We start from the raw sequence: 16277 nt of genomic DNA on the forward strand, positions 1-16277 counted from the left end.
CACTGAGAGGTTCCCTTTTTTCCTTTTTTTTCTGTACATTTACATATAGAGAGCCCACATCTCTCTTAAAAGGACAGCTGCTGTGTCACACTCTGCACAAATTGTGTGACTTACCTTGCTATTTGCTGCAGGTCAGGATTTCTGCCTGACCTTGTTCGGGAACCATGCAGTGACATCACCATCATGCACTATGTCAGCTGATAGCATTCTTCCAGTGAGAGTGCTCCTGCCTCAGCTGACCTCAGCAGCCTATCATGGACTTGCAGCAGAGTCATATTCCCTGTAAGAACTCCCACTGGTGCCAGAGCAAAGTGTTGCTTCCTAGAGTTCAGTTCTAACCTGTGGCTCCTTTGTGCAGAAAACCACCACTGCTATCAGGTTCATTTACCAGACTCCAGCGTTCCTGTGATACTCCGTTAACTATTCCTGACCTTAGCTTCGTTTGTGACCATGATTTCGCCTGACCCCTGGTACTGCATCTGATATCTGGTTTGACTTCGGATATTCCCTGTGACCTGTTTACGCCTGCTCCCTGGTACCGTCTAAGTCCGTTTGGTTCTGACCCGGCCTGTCGACTAAGCTATACGTCTTCTCTGCTTCATCCAGAGTTTACCAGCACCTGTATAAGGAAACCTATCCTGAGGGCCGCGACCTGTGTGTCGGTCGCAGCCAAGCCCATACCTTCTTGTGAGTGTCCCTGGTGAATATCGCCAGCACATTAGACTCCACGCCTCAGGCTTAGGTTTAGCCAACTCCCTAATACGGGTAGCATCCATAACCATCCGGCAGTTGTGACATGCTGTATGTTTCTCTAACTTATACAGCTGGATATTATTAGTACCGAGCACTATGCATTTCTGTGCAAAGCTCTTCACAGCCTGTAAAATGACAGTTAGAAGCTGATTGGTTGGTACTTCATCTCTTTCCAAGTTATCTCTCTCCAATATTTGATAAATCTCACCTGCATACACACGGTACGATCTGTACCACCAATGACTTGAAAGATATTTTTCAGTGAAGTCATCCTGCCACATCTCTGAACAGGCAAAGTTGATGATATCGTCCAAGTTGGCCTGCATGCATGGATGGTGAAAGATATCGTTATCGTCCATGCGATATATATATGCAACTGAGATCTCTGAATTATCTACCACCATGTAGTTTTTCAAATCTTATTGCTGGTTTAATTCTGAGTGCTGGGGGATTACTTTTTGTTGTTCTATTACTTTGTTTTAACATGAGTCAACAGGGATGATATGTCATTAGAGAAACAGAGATCTATATAAATTGACTATGTACAGTAGGTACTTTTGATTTCCAAAGATAGATACATTTTCAAATTTAGGCCCTGATTCAGAGCCGGACGCTCTTTGTGAGCGCTCGCTCTGAATCAGGGCGTTTTTATTTTTTACCGCGCCCTGTCTCCAGGCCGCTCGCTAAGCTGTGGGTGATCACCCACAGCTTTAGCAGGCGGCCTGGCGATGGTCGCGATTATCGCGACCATCAGGCTTGCGACGAGACCCTTGTGGTAGGGTCTCGTCCACCACAAGCTCCAGTGAACTTCCTGCTCTATTAGAGCAGGAAGCTCACTACTGACATCACTGGTGATGTCAGTAGGGCCGCCTACAAATGGCAGGCGTTCCTTCTGGAATGCCTGTTTGTCCAGCCACCCTCACTGCACGCCTACAAAATGGGATGAGCTATCAATCACAATCGACAGCCGCCCCGTCTTGTAGTGAGTCCCGCAGTGAGTGAAAGTTCACTCGCTACAGGGCTCACGCACGCGCAGTGCGCATGCCACTCGTGCACTCTGCCCGGCCATCGACTGAATCAGGCCCTTAGGCCATTATTTTCATTTTAAAATGTATCTAGATTATGACTGCACAATAAACACAATTTCAACAATTAGTGTCATGAAAACATAACAAATTAATGTGTGTTATCTTATCTATAACATTTGCTTACCCCACAGTCATTGGCTCCATCTCCACACATCCCAACAAAGTATCTGAAGCAATGAATTGAACTTAATTAGAAGCTTGTGCAAATTGTATTTAGAGACATTTTACTTGTTTACTTACAGTATCTTTTAGTAATATAGTAGCTATTGCATAAGGGTTATTTTTTTTATAGAAAATGTTAGTGAATAGACTTTCATCTGTTGAATAATAGGAAAGTGAATCAATTACAATAGTCAGTAACGTGTAGATGTATAAAAAATAACTAGAATGCTTAGTTGCAACTTTTATATTAATACTTACTCTAACTTTTGAAGTTCTTCAATAAGATTAGATTTTTGCCTCGGAGTCATCCTGGCAAAAATGGTCCCATTTAACAGTAACTTCAAGACAGGAAAAGTGTCAAAAACGATGAGAAAAACATCTTATGTTACAATACATTTCTTCTAACATACTGTATGCATTGCACATATCATTCAGTTTATTATGAAGCACGTTACTGTAGCAATACTTTTGATTTCTAACAAGAACTAGGTAACTCATTATATTTTTAATGCAAATAACAGCAATGTACCAACCTGGGCTGATTTACAGTAATTATGTTTATTTCAATTAGCTGATGAATACTGCACTCCATACAACTCCTTTCACAGTAGGCTGTCCTGAGGCACCAGGGGGAGATATGTCAGTACTAGAGTACTAGAGGGGAAGTTGTACAACCAATCAGCTTCTAGCTATCATTTATCAAGTACATTCTATAAAATGATAGCTAGAAGCTGATTGGTTGCTATGGGAAACTTCTCCAAATTTCCTTTTTATAAGCTTTGGTACATTTCCCCCAAGTCTCAGTTTGGGGGTAACTGTTTATATCAATGTCTTCAACAATATGGGTTGTGGTACAATGTGACCTATTTCCAGGGGTGCAGCGAGGGTGGTTCCAGTGGAGCATGAGCTCCAGGTTCCAAAATGGACAGAGGGTGCCATTCAGGGTTCCCAAATTCACGGGGCGCTGCGCAGTATGACGGCCTTCTGTTTTATCTCAGTTTGTTTTCTCTATATCCTAAATAAGCTCTGATCTGAGATCCATTTCTACATTTCATGCTCCTCAAGCTGCCCAGATTGCCGGCCCTCCAGCCCTCCCTCCTCTGTGATCATCTTCTGTCACCTCCCCTTACCTGTCAGATTGATTACATTCACTTATTTAATTCCCTCCCCTCTACCCTGTGATCGGCTCTTTGCTCCTGTCCACTCCTTTCTTTTTGGCTTCTGTCACCGTCACTCTCTGATCAACTCTTAACCCTTCCCCTCTCCTTTCTTATTGGCTTCTGTCACCACCCCCTCCTCTCTTTTCTTACTGGCTTCTGTCACCACCCTTCTCTGATCGACTCTTTGTCCCTCCCCTCTCCTTTCTTATTGCTTTCTGTCACCACCACTCTCCTCTCCTTTTTTTTATTGGTTTCTGTCACCACCCCCTCCTCTCCTTTCTTATTGGCTCCTGTCACCACCCCTCTCTGATTGACTTTGTCCCTCCCCTCTCCTGCTTTATTAGCTTCTGTCACCTTCCCTCTCCTCTCCTTTTCTTATTGGCTTGTCACTGCCCCTCTCTGATTGGCTTTGCCCTTTCCATCTCCTTTCTTATTGGCTTCTGTCACATTCCCTCTCTGATGGCACTTTCCTATCCCCTCTCCTCTTTGATCCCCTCCCTCCTTCTCTCCTCATGCTGTTTCAATGGACTTAAAAGTGACACATCTGAGGTTAAATACTAAACTTCAATTATAAGGTATGAGTTTAAAAAAAAGTCAATGCTTTGCTATTTAAAGTAATGGAGGTGTTCCCAGGCATGACCACACAGTGTTATTTGAAAGGTCTTTTAAAAAATATTAGGCAACCTGAAATACTAATAATGGTGGTAGACAGAACATGATTAGTAGTATTCACATTAATATAAGTGCTATGTATATTTGAGAAGTAGGAGCATAGCTGAGAAGGGAGCTACCCATAGGTGTTACCACTCCAGTGATAGCTGCTTGAGGCAGTAATTACAGTAATAAATGTGCACCCTGTGGAATTTCACTCTAGCACATGTATTCTGTCAATTTAAGTTAAATGATCACAATATATAATACAATCTCCTCTATTGACTAATAACAAGGATTCAAAGGAGATAAAAGTAAAATCATAGGTGCTATACATAAATAAAGCAGTGGCAAGGAGCTACCTGTTAATGTGAGCATTCTATTCTACCAATCAGACCTTAAAGCCCAGCGTGATACTGCCACTGTTTGCTCTTCACTTCAGTATCCCCCCTGCAGGCTGGCCATATCTTAATGGCACAGTTCAGTACAGGGAGGAGGGGGCACTATGACATGCACTTTCTCCAGGCGCCATGGTTCCACGCTACTCCTCTGCCTATTTCTACGGAGTCATTATTGACATATTTATTTTTAGCTGTTTGTATATTTCAATAACTCTCTATTCAGAGGCTAATTTTACCTGCAGTCCTCCAGTAAATTCCACCACCTTCGGTGAGCCAGTTGGAGTCTGTGCACTGGCTTCACTAACAGTGGCTTCCCTAAGGAAGCGCTATTTGCTAATCACATGCTGTTCAGGCAGTCCCAGGGGAAGGGGTTTCTCTCCCTGGGATTGCCAATCCACAGTGCTATAGCAGAAAGTGATTATAATGGGAACTCCCCTGCCTTTCTGCCAGCCTTGCAAGGCTTCTCTGGGCTGCCCGACCACTCTGTTATCTTTTTTGTGCAATTGCAGTGGGTCTGGCAGGCGCGGCAACTGTCTGGACCGCTGACTGGAATGTAGCCAGGCAGCTTCTCTCACCTAAAAAAGGTAGGAGCCACCACTGCTCTCTATTGTTTTGTATCCTATAAATACCTAAGTACCAAAGCTCTACTTTGACAAATTTGTTGTCTTGTACAACTTGATACTGTTTTATGGTTCTCAATACTGCTAAAAGATGTCCTGAGCACCCTTATCACTAATTTGTAACACCCAGGACTGTTTTAGGGTACAATTGCAGTTACTACTATATATTACTGAAATCATGTGGGCCCACTACTGAGATACAGTATTTGCTAAGGGATGACTCATCTATAAAAGAGGCCCTGCTGATACTATAATAATTTATGTCCTGTGCCACTATAGAGTGTAATACTATACAGATATGTCCTCATACATCTATCCTCAATATGCCACGCAGCGCATCTTTCCTGGCGTGAGTGAGCCGCCACGTGCTACTGGGCGTTTTCTTTTGCTGAAAATGCGCCTAAGTCAAAATGCGATGTGACTAGGACGCACCTGAGCCCGTGTGCTCCTGAGTCTGTATATGAACCACAACGGAACTTGGAATCAAAAATGCTGCAGCCGCTACATTGTAGCACTTCGTATACAGATTCAGGGACTCCATTGTATACAGTATCTGTGTGCAACTGTCACATATCATATTAATCAGCACAGTCTGCTGGTCCGTTCTAGTCACATTTCGACTTAGGCACATTTTCGGTGAAAAAAGATGCAAAAAATGGTGACTGGCGCTATCAGAGTCTCACAGGAACTGGCGCACCGAGAGGGGCCTTTTTAGCGCAACTGCAGCAAAGATGTCTCAGGTCACATCTGTATCTCTTATTATTATGTCCTAAAAATAATAACCACTTTGTATTTCTCAGATACAGTATATACATATATATAATCTTTTGAATTATATGAAGCGTATAAGGTATTTGCCTAATGTTAACAGACTTTGGGCCTGATTCAGCATGGATCGCAATTGCAACTACGTACGCAGATCAAGCGATTTTTAGCCATTGTGATTGTGCGATTATGCATGCAGAGAGAAATCTATCGCAGAGTGAGTGACAGGCTGTGAGAGTTTGCGGGTGGTGACTGGGGAGTGGCTGCAGAAACGCAGGCGTGCCTGTCCGTTTGAACGCCATAGCATGGGCGTGCATAAATTAGCCACTGAAATTGCATACACAGTTTCAGAGCCTTCTGCGTGTGACGAGACTTGCAATTTCTGCGCCGGGTCAGAGCTGCTGTAATTGTGTGTGACGGGCCGATGTGCTTCGATGTTGCCGATGTATACGCACATCTGTCCTTGTCTGATGTAAATATTAAGGGAGGAATGTATAAAATATTCTTGCTATAGGCCTTTACCTACTTTCTGTGATGCTGCTAGTAAATCGTCTTGCAGAGCTCACCATTTAATACAGGTTGTTTTTCCATAATCCATGTATCTTCTCCAAGAGCTCTGCTGACAATCTAATTAATGTGTGATAATCCTTACAATTACAATACAGCAGCCAATGGTAAGGCATGTGTATGATTTCAGTGGGGGCAGCATATGACATCATCAGGGGGTGTGGTCAGATCCAGGTAGGTCCAAAAGTATGAGAGAGGGCAGGCAAAAAGGTTGCAGGTGTCACACACTATGGGCCAGATTCATAGCAGCTCGTAAGCGGCAGTACGCTCGTTCCGAGCGATGTTCGCACTTCTGCGCATGCGTACGGTTTATAATACGCATGCGCGAACCAGTCAGTGCGGCCGAAAATCGTTTGTTCGCTATATAGCGAATGCCTGCTACTTTGAGTGACAGAATGAGGCATATGTGGGTGGTAACAGGGGAAGGTGCTTGAAAACGGGGAGTGGAGATCCGAACGCAGGCGTGCTGAAAGGTCAAAACAGGCGTTTTAAGGGTGTGCATAATTAAAACAGCAGCGTCATTGACCACGTCACTGGCTTATTTTATAGCCAGAACTGCTCGCAAGATTGTGGTAGCAAAAACCAGCCACAAGAATTGCGAGCAGTTCATACGCTGGTCGATGTACTCGATTAATCTAATAAATAGCGGACATGACGTAGGATGCGAGCGGCCAGGGGGCGTATTTTTCAAAAAAACGACCGCAAGTTTTGTTCACTCGTTCAGACCTAGAGGCGTGAACAGACCGCAAAGAGCGAACGGTTCATTTGAATAGCCACCCCTATTTTCTGGACGAGCGAGCGGTAATTGCTTCCGGCTCTGAATCAGGCCCTATGTTTCCTGAGGGGTTATATTTAAAGGTGTTTATGACTTTGATATATTTGCTCCATTAGATGCCGAAGGTGGCATATTTAAAGCCACATGTATAAAACAAAACATACCTTCTAATAAAAGATTGTGGTCTCAAATAAATGTGATTTAGCAATGTATCAACAGCGTATACCGTCAATCAAAGTTATGGTTCTATACTTACTTTAGGTAGCACATTGTAAAAGTGTTGAGTTATAATCTGGTAGGAATTTCCAGTCAATACAAAGTGAAAGTTCCCCAAAATAGTGGAGTTATTTATCCATCCATCACCAACAGCAATATGTGAATCCTGAAAAGAATATGTATTCCTGTTATTAAGACAAATTAAGGCACTTGGGGGTATATTTACTAAAGTGAGAGTTTTTAGAAGTGTAGATGTTCCCCATAAGAACCAGTCAGATTCTAGTTATTATCTTCTAGAAGGTACTAGTTAAATTTTAAGTAGAATCTGATTGGTTGCTATGGGCAATCGCTCCACTTCTAAACCCGGTGCGCACTCTGATTATCCCTGCTCGCTGTAGGCTTGTCCACGTACGAAAAGGAGCATGGCCTAAAATAGGGGGTGGCTCGTGGGGGATACTGATGACTTCACTACGGGGGCAGCCCAGCATTGCTGGAGATGCTGGGCTGCCCCCAGAGTCTGGGCTGTCGGCTCCTCTTCTATGACAGGAGCAGGGTGCTGCAGGAGAATGTCACACTGCAGCACCCAGCTGCCGTCACTGCAGAGGAGCCGGCATTTTAGTGTCACCCCCTCCGAGAGTGACACTTGGGGGTGGCCCGTACCCCCCTCATGACGCCACTGTCAACATCAAGACAATTAGTAGCTATAATGCCACTAAATATAAAACATACACATTCATATTTCCTGGGTTGGAAATCTACAGTGCTCTACAATGCATTTGGCCAAGATGTTTTAGGGGAAGATATATCAAATCTCAGAGAGAGATAAAGTGAAGTTGCCCATAACAGCCAATCAGCTTCTACAGTACTGTAGCTATGATATATCTAGCACAGTCTAAGAGATTTCAGACTTCTTTTACGAAGTGGTAGCTTTTGTAAGCTGCCGCTTCCCGGCGGGTTGAAGATTAAAGTTTAAAACAGCACTCGCAGTCAGTGTACAGTCACTCTGGGCTTTACACTGACTGTGAGTGCCGTTTTAAATATGCAACTCCAACCTGCCTGGAAGTGACATCTTACATAAGCCACCGCCTCGTAAATAAAGGCTGACAGTTAGAAGCCTAAACAACAGCGCAGCAGGGAGTTATTGACTCAGTGTGCAGTGGATGTATAGTAAAAATGTTTTTAATCTAAACACAGTATGACAAAATAAAATATAAAATACATCACATATTAAAATACATCTATTGCAGTACCCATATATATAACTGATATGTGTAAATGGGTACTTCAGTCTCCGGTGTGCAAAGAGTGAATACTGGATGAATCACAGATATAATATGCACATCAACAGCTCGTCAGCTGGGGAGATAGTGTTTGTAGCAAAAAAAGAGTTCTGGATCTTTGTTTGGCAACTACTGTTGCTGAATACAAAGTATCAGATGGATATAGGTGGATAGCGTCTCTCCTATCTTGTCTCCCAAAAAAATCTTCGGCTGTTCTGGGTGTATACTCACCACACTTCCGTGTGGCTGTGATGCTGTGAATGCCGCCCGATCTTCTAACTTCTCCTCCTGTCCTCCGCCAGCGTCCTGAGATGTGCTGTCTTGCTTGGCGGGTGTTGCCAGCGGTGAGCGTGCACGCTGATCCTCACAGCCCTGACGAAGCCCACACAAGCACAAGCGGGTGAAACGCGTTGGACACGCAAGACAGCACATCTCAAGACGCTGGCGGAGGACAGGAGGAGAAGTTAGAAGATCGGGCGGCATTCACAGCACATACACCCAGAACAGCCGAAGATTTTTTTGGGAGACAAGGTAGGAGAGACGCTATCCACCTATATCCATCTGATACTTTGTATTCATCAACAGTAGTTGCCAAACAAAGATCCAGAACTCTTTTTTGCTACAAACACTATCTCTCCAGCTGACGAGCTGTTGATGTGCATATTATATCTGTGATTCATCCAGTATTCACTCTTTGCACACCGGAGACTGAAGTACCCATTTACACCTATCAGTTATATATATGGGTACTGCAATAGATGTATTTTTTTAATATGTGATGTATTTTAGATTTTATTTTGTCATACTATGTTTATATTAAAAAAAAATTTACTATACATCCACTGCACACTGAGTCAATAACTCCCTGCTGCGCTGTTGTTTAGACACAATAACCATTACTACATGTCTCTAATTTCCAGTGACAAAGGGAACTGTCACCTGTGTCTCTAGCTGCAACAGGGAACTTCTACCCCCTTATTTAAATCCCCAGGAGCGCACAACACCACCATACAAAAACCTGACAGAAGCCGATTGGTTGCTAGGCACAACTTCCCTTTATCTCTCTCTGAGATTTGATACATCCCCCCCATGTCTTATAAAACCCAGGAATCGTCCTACCAGTCGCAGCTTTTTCATAAATGATTTGTCCAGGATCAGTTCTTACAGGGGATTCCCCCTATTGCTCTCACTGTGCTTACTACAGTATAGCATTAAATTCAAGGCAATGCAATTTGCAAAAAATTTGGAATTTGGTAATAAAAATTGTATAACATAACAGTAGTAAAGCATAAATTTAATAAAGTCTTTCACTCCATTGAATTATACTGACTGCTGCTTTCATATGTTATTTGAGGAAAAGTACAAAATATACTTTTGGCTTTGAAAGTTTTCCATTATTTTGGTTTTCCGTCATGCATTTCCAAGTAAGTGATGCAGGTAAATCATTCTCAGGTTCACAGGCCTCCAACATAATAATGTTACTGTTATCAGGAATCATCCCTGAATTTTTCCCAACTGTCACAGCTGTTTGAAGGTTGTCACCTATAACAAGAAGAGATACATTATGGTGTGTACAAGTAGTGACTCTATTCATTTGTATGAAGAGATTTTTACTTTTAGTAAAAGCACATTGGAACTGGTAATAACAGTATGGAAAGGTATGTAACAGTGGGCACATTCGGTGAAATCTAAGGTTTGGTTTAGGAAAATAATTTATAATGATTGTTGAATGTCATCCTCTGGTATTTTCACAGCAACTGTACCATACACGTATACAAATTAATTATTCCAAACTCACTATTCAATAGATATAGGAAAAATGGTCAAAGCTGCAACCATTTATCCATACTGTCCACTTGCCGATTGACTGCCAGTGATTTTTAGGATTAATCATTTAGCAGTGATCAGCGAAAATTTTCAGGTGAGACATTTTTAATGGGGATTTTTTTCAGGGATATTTATTATTTGTACTATGCGGGCCTGTTTTGTAGTATTTGTTGTTACTTTAAATAGTATAGACTGTGAAATCAGGGCAGATGCTGAAGTTCTTTTACTTTTATTTCCATTTCCGTATCTGCACTAATTTCACCATAAATCACAACTTTTGCCCTGAAATTTGTAATGAACAGAATTTTGGGGATTTCCTGTAACTTTACTATTCAGTGAGACTCTCTTATTCATAGCATTACACTTATAGGCTGACAGGAAAATACTGCAAATAACCAATGTAATGTATTTACTGGATAAACAATTAGCATTATTTGTATTAATAGATACCTGTGTCCAAAATGTAACTGCCCATAAAATAGTGCAATGCTCTGGACCAAGTGATGACTACCATCCCCCATTGTAAGACAGTTATTTACTGCTCAATGAAACATATTGGGAAATATCAAAGGAAAAAGAGAAAACACTATGTAACAATTTACTCTTTTTATAATTAAATTGATATAACTTAAAATAAACAAATTGACAATGTCCTTAGCTTTGTATAATTGCTGAATGTATTGATTGTCCAAGTGATGTAATACTTTTTCTCATGAGTCCTCATTAAAATAACTTGTACTGTTATACAATTGTTCAGATTCAGAACATGAATCTAATTCTAACTCCCACTAGTCCAAAACTACAGTTCATAGGGGCCAATTTATCATTAAATATTTGCAGCATATTCCACAAATGAAATTCAGGTTATCTACCACGCGATCTCTAAGGGGAACTGGAATGGGTTTGAGAGCAGCTATTGCTGGTGAGGTTATCACTCTCTTAGATTAACAAAGAAATGTGATTTTGGGACAGCTAGCGCTCACCTTTGGATTTTAAATATATTTAGAAGAAAGGTGTAACCAAAATCACATGTGTCCTAATGATCCATGGTTTTATGGTGAAATGGAAATAATTATAAAGAGGCTCTGTTGATAGTTAAAATTTTGGAATTTTATTGTATTCATGGGCTCACACACACATACCGACACACATACCGACTTTTCATCCAATTAGGCCGATTTCGACGACTCATGACGATGAATCGGGTAAAAAAAGTACAAATTGTGAGTTTATACTCATGAATACAATGCCGATGCGCGTCCCAGCTCGTCGTACATCTCATCCTCTGATCTGCCGTGCTGTAGGGCAGACTAGCCAACCATGAACACGATGGAAGCCGATCATGAGGGTTTTTTCCCTCACGATGAATCGTACGATTAATCGCACAATGCGGAATTTGTTTGACAGGAGCCTGGACATGCCCCATCGCCATCTTGTGCAGCATCGTGTATGTAGCAAGACAGTCGCACATTGAGGCGCCTGCACACTGGATTCTTGTTTTGGACAATTTTTGGTGAGTATTGGCACAGTTTAAATACAACCACACTGACCACCAATATGTGCTCCCCACTGCCCACCAATGTGTGCCCCCAGGTAATAAATGCATGATCCAGCCACCGCCCGCTGGAATGAGGCGGGTGGTGGCTGGGTCATGCCTTAAGCTCCCAATGCCCACCAATGTGTGTCCCCAGGTACTAAATGCATGACCCAGCCACCGCCCACTGAAATGAGGCGGGAGATGGCTGGGTCATGCATTATGCACCCACTGCCCACCAATGTGTGCCCCCAGGTAATAAATGCATGACCCAGCCACCACCCACCGTATTGAGGCGGGCGGTGGCTGGGTCATGCATTTAAGCTCCCACTGCCCACCAATGTGTGCCCCCAGGTAATAAATGCATGGCCCAGCCACCGCCCACCGTAAGGAGGCGGGCGGTGCCTGGGTCATGCATTAAGCTTCCACTGCCCAACAATTTGTGCCCCCTTACCTAACCACGTCATGGGGCCACCTTATGATTAATTAGAAAACCAATCAATTTTTTTGTAAATTAATAGACAAAAATATTTAATCAAGATAAACAAATACATTCCAGGAAGATTATTAATACTGAAATAACATATTATATTAATAATAAACATGTTTAAAAATCAATTCAATACAGATAAAATAAAAATAAATTTGAAGTAATATAACAAAAAATAAATAAATAAACACGTATTTTACAAAATAATCACTGTACATTACATTTAAAAACACATTATTTAAAGCTGGGGGTGTTCTACCTTTTGGTCTCCAGCTGTTGTGGAACTACAGATCCCAGGATGACCTGCCACCCCCCTTTGAAACTGTTTTTAGGGCATCCTGGGATCTGTAGTTCTACTACATCGGCAGGCCCAAAGGTGGAAAACCCATACTGTCAAACAAAGAAAAACATTATATTACCAAGCAATGAACACATGACATTCCTGTAAAAGAAAACATGATTAAAATACCATAACAAACCTTTAAAAACCTGTAAAAACGAAAATATTAAAGCATTAAAAATGTGAACTATAACAACATTACATTTAACAAAACTATATACACAAATATTTAAATGTCCTTTTTTTTCTTCTTCAAAGATAATGTCCATGGATTCTGAACGTGAATTCGTTACAGGATTCATTGAAATCCTGCACTCGAAAGAGTGTCTGTGGAAGATCAGTTCCCGGAAGTACCACAACAAGTCGCACAAGTTGACCGCACTAGAGGAACTTTTGGAGTATACGAAAAAATACATATCTGATGCAGACCTGAAAACTGTACGGCAACAGATTCAAAATCTCAGGACAGTGTACATCAAAGAAAAAAATAAGGTGGATAACTCCAAAACATCAGGAGCGGGCACAGATGAAATATACAGTCCTGCGCTGTGGTACTACCATATGATGTCATTCATCAGTGAACAAGAGCCTCAAAGGGAATCTATCGTCGTGATGACTGAGCGTGAGGGAGAAGAGGAGGTTGCAGAAGTCTTGGTAAGTAGTGACACAGTTTAAACCAAAATCATTAATGTTTTTGTTGTTAAATCCCAAATCTCCAATTTAGTCAGTAGTTCACAGACAGTCCTCCTGCCATGGTACAGCACCTGGTCCATTAAAATAGGTCATGTACTCCTCCCTCACTTCTTTGGCATGTGCGGTGTATGTTGTTGTAGTTGGTTTTGCAGACACAGATGTCAAATGTTCAATCTCCTCCAGGGGTCCTACATCTTCTGGTCTAGCTGGGACTGGTCCTCGTTGAGTAGATTTTCTTCGCAGAAAGTTGTGCAGCACACAGCACGCCATCACGACCCAGTCTATCTTCTCCACACGTAGATTGATGGTGGTGTGGAAAATGCAGAAGCGGTTGCTCATTATTCCAAATGCATTTTCCACAATGCGCCGTGCCCGGGTTAGACTGTAGTTGTAGATCCTTTTCTCTCTGGTCAGGCCCCTCTGTGCAAATGGCTTCACACATGTTCATGTAATGCAAAAGCCTTGTCTGCGTCGAAAATGTAATTTAGGCCGTGCTTTGTCTGGTCCAGTGAGGGCAAGTTGAGGGTTTTGTTGGCGAGTCTCTGGTAGAAAGCCATCTTTTTGAAGCACCCACCATCCGAAGCACGGCCATTTTTGCCGACATCCACAAACAGAAATTCATAGTAGGCATTCACCACTGCCATGAGAACGATGCTCAAGAATCCTTTGTAGTTGTAGTAATATGATCCGGTGTTGGCAGGTGGGTTGATGGGGATGTGTTTCCCATCGATGGCTCCTCCGCAGTTAGGGAAATTCAAACGTTGTTCAAAATCTTCCGCGATGCTGGTCCACTCCTCCACGGTGTTAAGAAACTGTAAAAATAGTAAAAAAGGAGTTAAAACATGACTATAATATTTTTTTATATCTTTTTTCCCTATATAGACTCTCACCCAAGACCCTGATCTAGCATCCACACCGGACCTCAGTCTGCTCGGTGGTGACAGTGAGCCGGAGAATACCACACAAGTGGAAACTCCACTTCCACCTGGACCCTCATCTTCTCAACAACCCCAAAAAAAGAAAAAAAAACAAGGGAGAAAGGAGAATCTTACTGAATGTGAGGACAATTTTTTCCAAAACGCAGAACGGCTGCTGCAGAAACCCCCAGATGCAATAGATGATTTCACAGCTCATGTGAACAGCACATTGAGAAATATGGATACAGATATCTAAAGAAATTTTCTAAGGTTAAACTACGACCTGTTGAGTCGCTGTATGAGCAAAAATATCTCAAATTCTACCTACATTGCAGATCCAATGCTATTTTCCCCTGCCCCAAATAGGTATGTCCGGTCCCCCCCTGCCCAGTTAAATATTACTCCCCACCAAGCACCCCAAGCACCAGCACGACCTTGTATAATGCTCTGCTGGATGCAGCGGATGAGTCGCCCCAATATACAGAGATGTAAATTTTTTCTTGCTTTTAATATCACCAAATTTTATGAATTCTAATAGGTACTTGCTGCATGGGATAGGGTGGTGATGACGCCATTTGGACAAGGTCACTATGCACATGGCACAAGTACACATTGCTGGAAGCCAGGGCCACTTGTGTATACTTGTGCCATGTGTGTATTGGCCTGTTCCAACTGGTGTTTGACCCACCCTATCAAATACAGCCGGCTACCTATTGAGATTCATAAAATTTGGTGATAATATTCTGTTGTGAACTTGTTACAAAAAAGTATATTGCACACTGTTTAGTGCACACTTTCAGTTGCCTGCAGGTCAGTGCACATTGTACTAAATGAAGGCTAAATGAATGTGTGGTGTCTTTTTTCTTACTTACCTTGCAATAATGGTACTGTAGCACTTTTACGATGGCTTTGCAGTTCTCCGGAATGGACTGAGGTGAGATGAGTGTCCCAAACTTCAGGTCTTCAAATGACCTTCCTGTAGCCAGGTAACTCAGGGTAGCCACCAGTCTGTCTTCAGCAGGGATTGCCCTCTGCCACCTTGTGTCCTGTCTCTGGATGTGGGGGGTCACCAGATGCAGCAATTCCTGGAAGGTGGCGTCATCCATCCGCAGGTAGTTCCAATAGTCGTCCGCGTTGTTCTCCTTGATCTCCATCAGCAGGGACATGTGAGAACCGGTATCCCTTTGTAGAAGCCACTCCTTGGTCCAGCATGCTCTCGTCCTTCTTCGCTGGGCCCTCTTCCTAATCTCCCGGACCCTGGCTTCAGCAACCAACACTCTATACCGATAGGGTTGCATCAGTACAGAATTCAGGAACAGGATAGAATGCAGGTAGGTAGCACACACTTGCAGGTAGAATAAACTTTGTAAAGGCAAGCCAAATACAAAGAGCACAGTAGCAATGTACAGGATTCAGCAGGAATACACCTTGCCTCATCTAGTAGCAGAGCAGAATGTACACAGATTTGAGCACATCGGTATGTGTGTGGGCACCTTGACAGGCTTACAAAATACTTAAAGGGAAAACGTGAAGGAATGGGAGGGGTTAACAGTGAGGGGGGTTGTATAAAGGGAGATGTTTGTAAAAAAATATAGAAAATATAAAAAATATAAAAACATTTTTTTTATATGCAAAAACCTTTAAAGAAAGGTGAATAAAAATAATAATATTAATGAACAAATTGTTTTTAGGTAGTTAGCATCAAAATAAAAAAAATATATATACAGGTGAATAAATTAATGAAGTTCCACTGGTTCAAAAGATGAGTTCAGAATGGAATACGGGACAGTGGCCCTCATTCAGACCCACTCGTAAGCGGGCGCACGTACGTTAGGTGTACGTACAAAATTATTTAAATTCAATGGCTCGCTCGTATTTTCGTTCGCATCTAAAATTCCTCCCTAAACTCAGACGACCCCTCCTCTAACTAACGAGCGTGCGAAATAGCGAGCGTACATCCCCGAAATGGCTTGAAGGGAACGCACGCACAAGTATAAACCGGAAGTGGCCTTGTCAGATGTCGATTACCTGCTCCTTT

General features: G+C 42.4%; 1 protein-coding gene across 1 annotated transcript in view; it reads right to left on the reverse strand.

Annotated features, from left to right (window-relative positions):
- The window catches only part of LOC148508283 (putative cation-transporting ATPase 13A4), a 165418-nt gene that overhangs the window by 61834 nt on the left and 87307 nt on the right, over nucleotides 1-16277 (reverse strand). Inside the window, exons 13-16 of the mRNA XM_088444740.1 lie at nucleotides 9811-9980; nucleotides 7199-7324; nucleotides 2262-2341; nucleotides 1966-2008 (exon numbers count right to left, since the gene is read on the reverse strand). Coding sequence (XP_088300866.1) covers nucleotides 1966-2008; nucleotides 2262-2341; nucleotides 7199-7324; nucleotides 9811-9980 — 419 coding nt within the window. The remainder of the gene's footprint in view (nucleotides 1-1965; nucleotides 2009-2261; nucleotides 2342-7198; nucleotides 7325-9810; nucleotides 9981-16277) is intronic.

Source organism: Taudactylus pleione, unplaced genomic scaffold, assembly GCF_031769625.1.
Source record: "Taudactylus pleione unplaced genomic scaffold, aTauple2 ptg000372l, whole genome shotgun sequence".
NCBI classification, from domain to species: domain Eukaryota; kingdom Metazoa; phylum Chordata; class Amphibia; order Anura; family Myobatrachidae; genus Taudactylus; species Taudactylus pleione.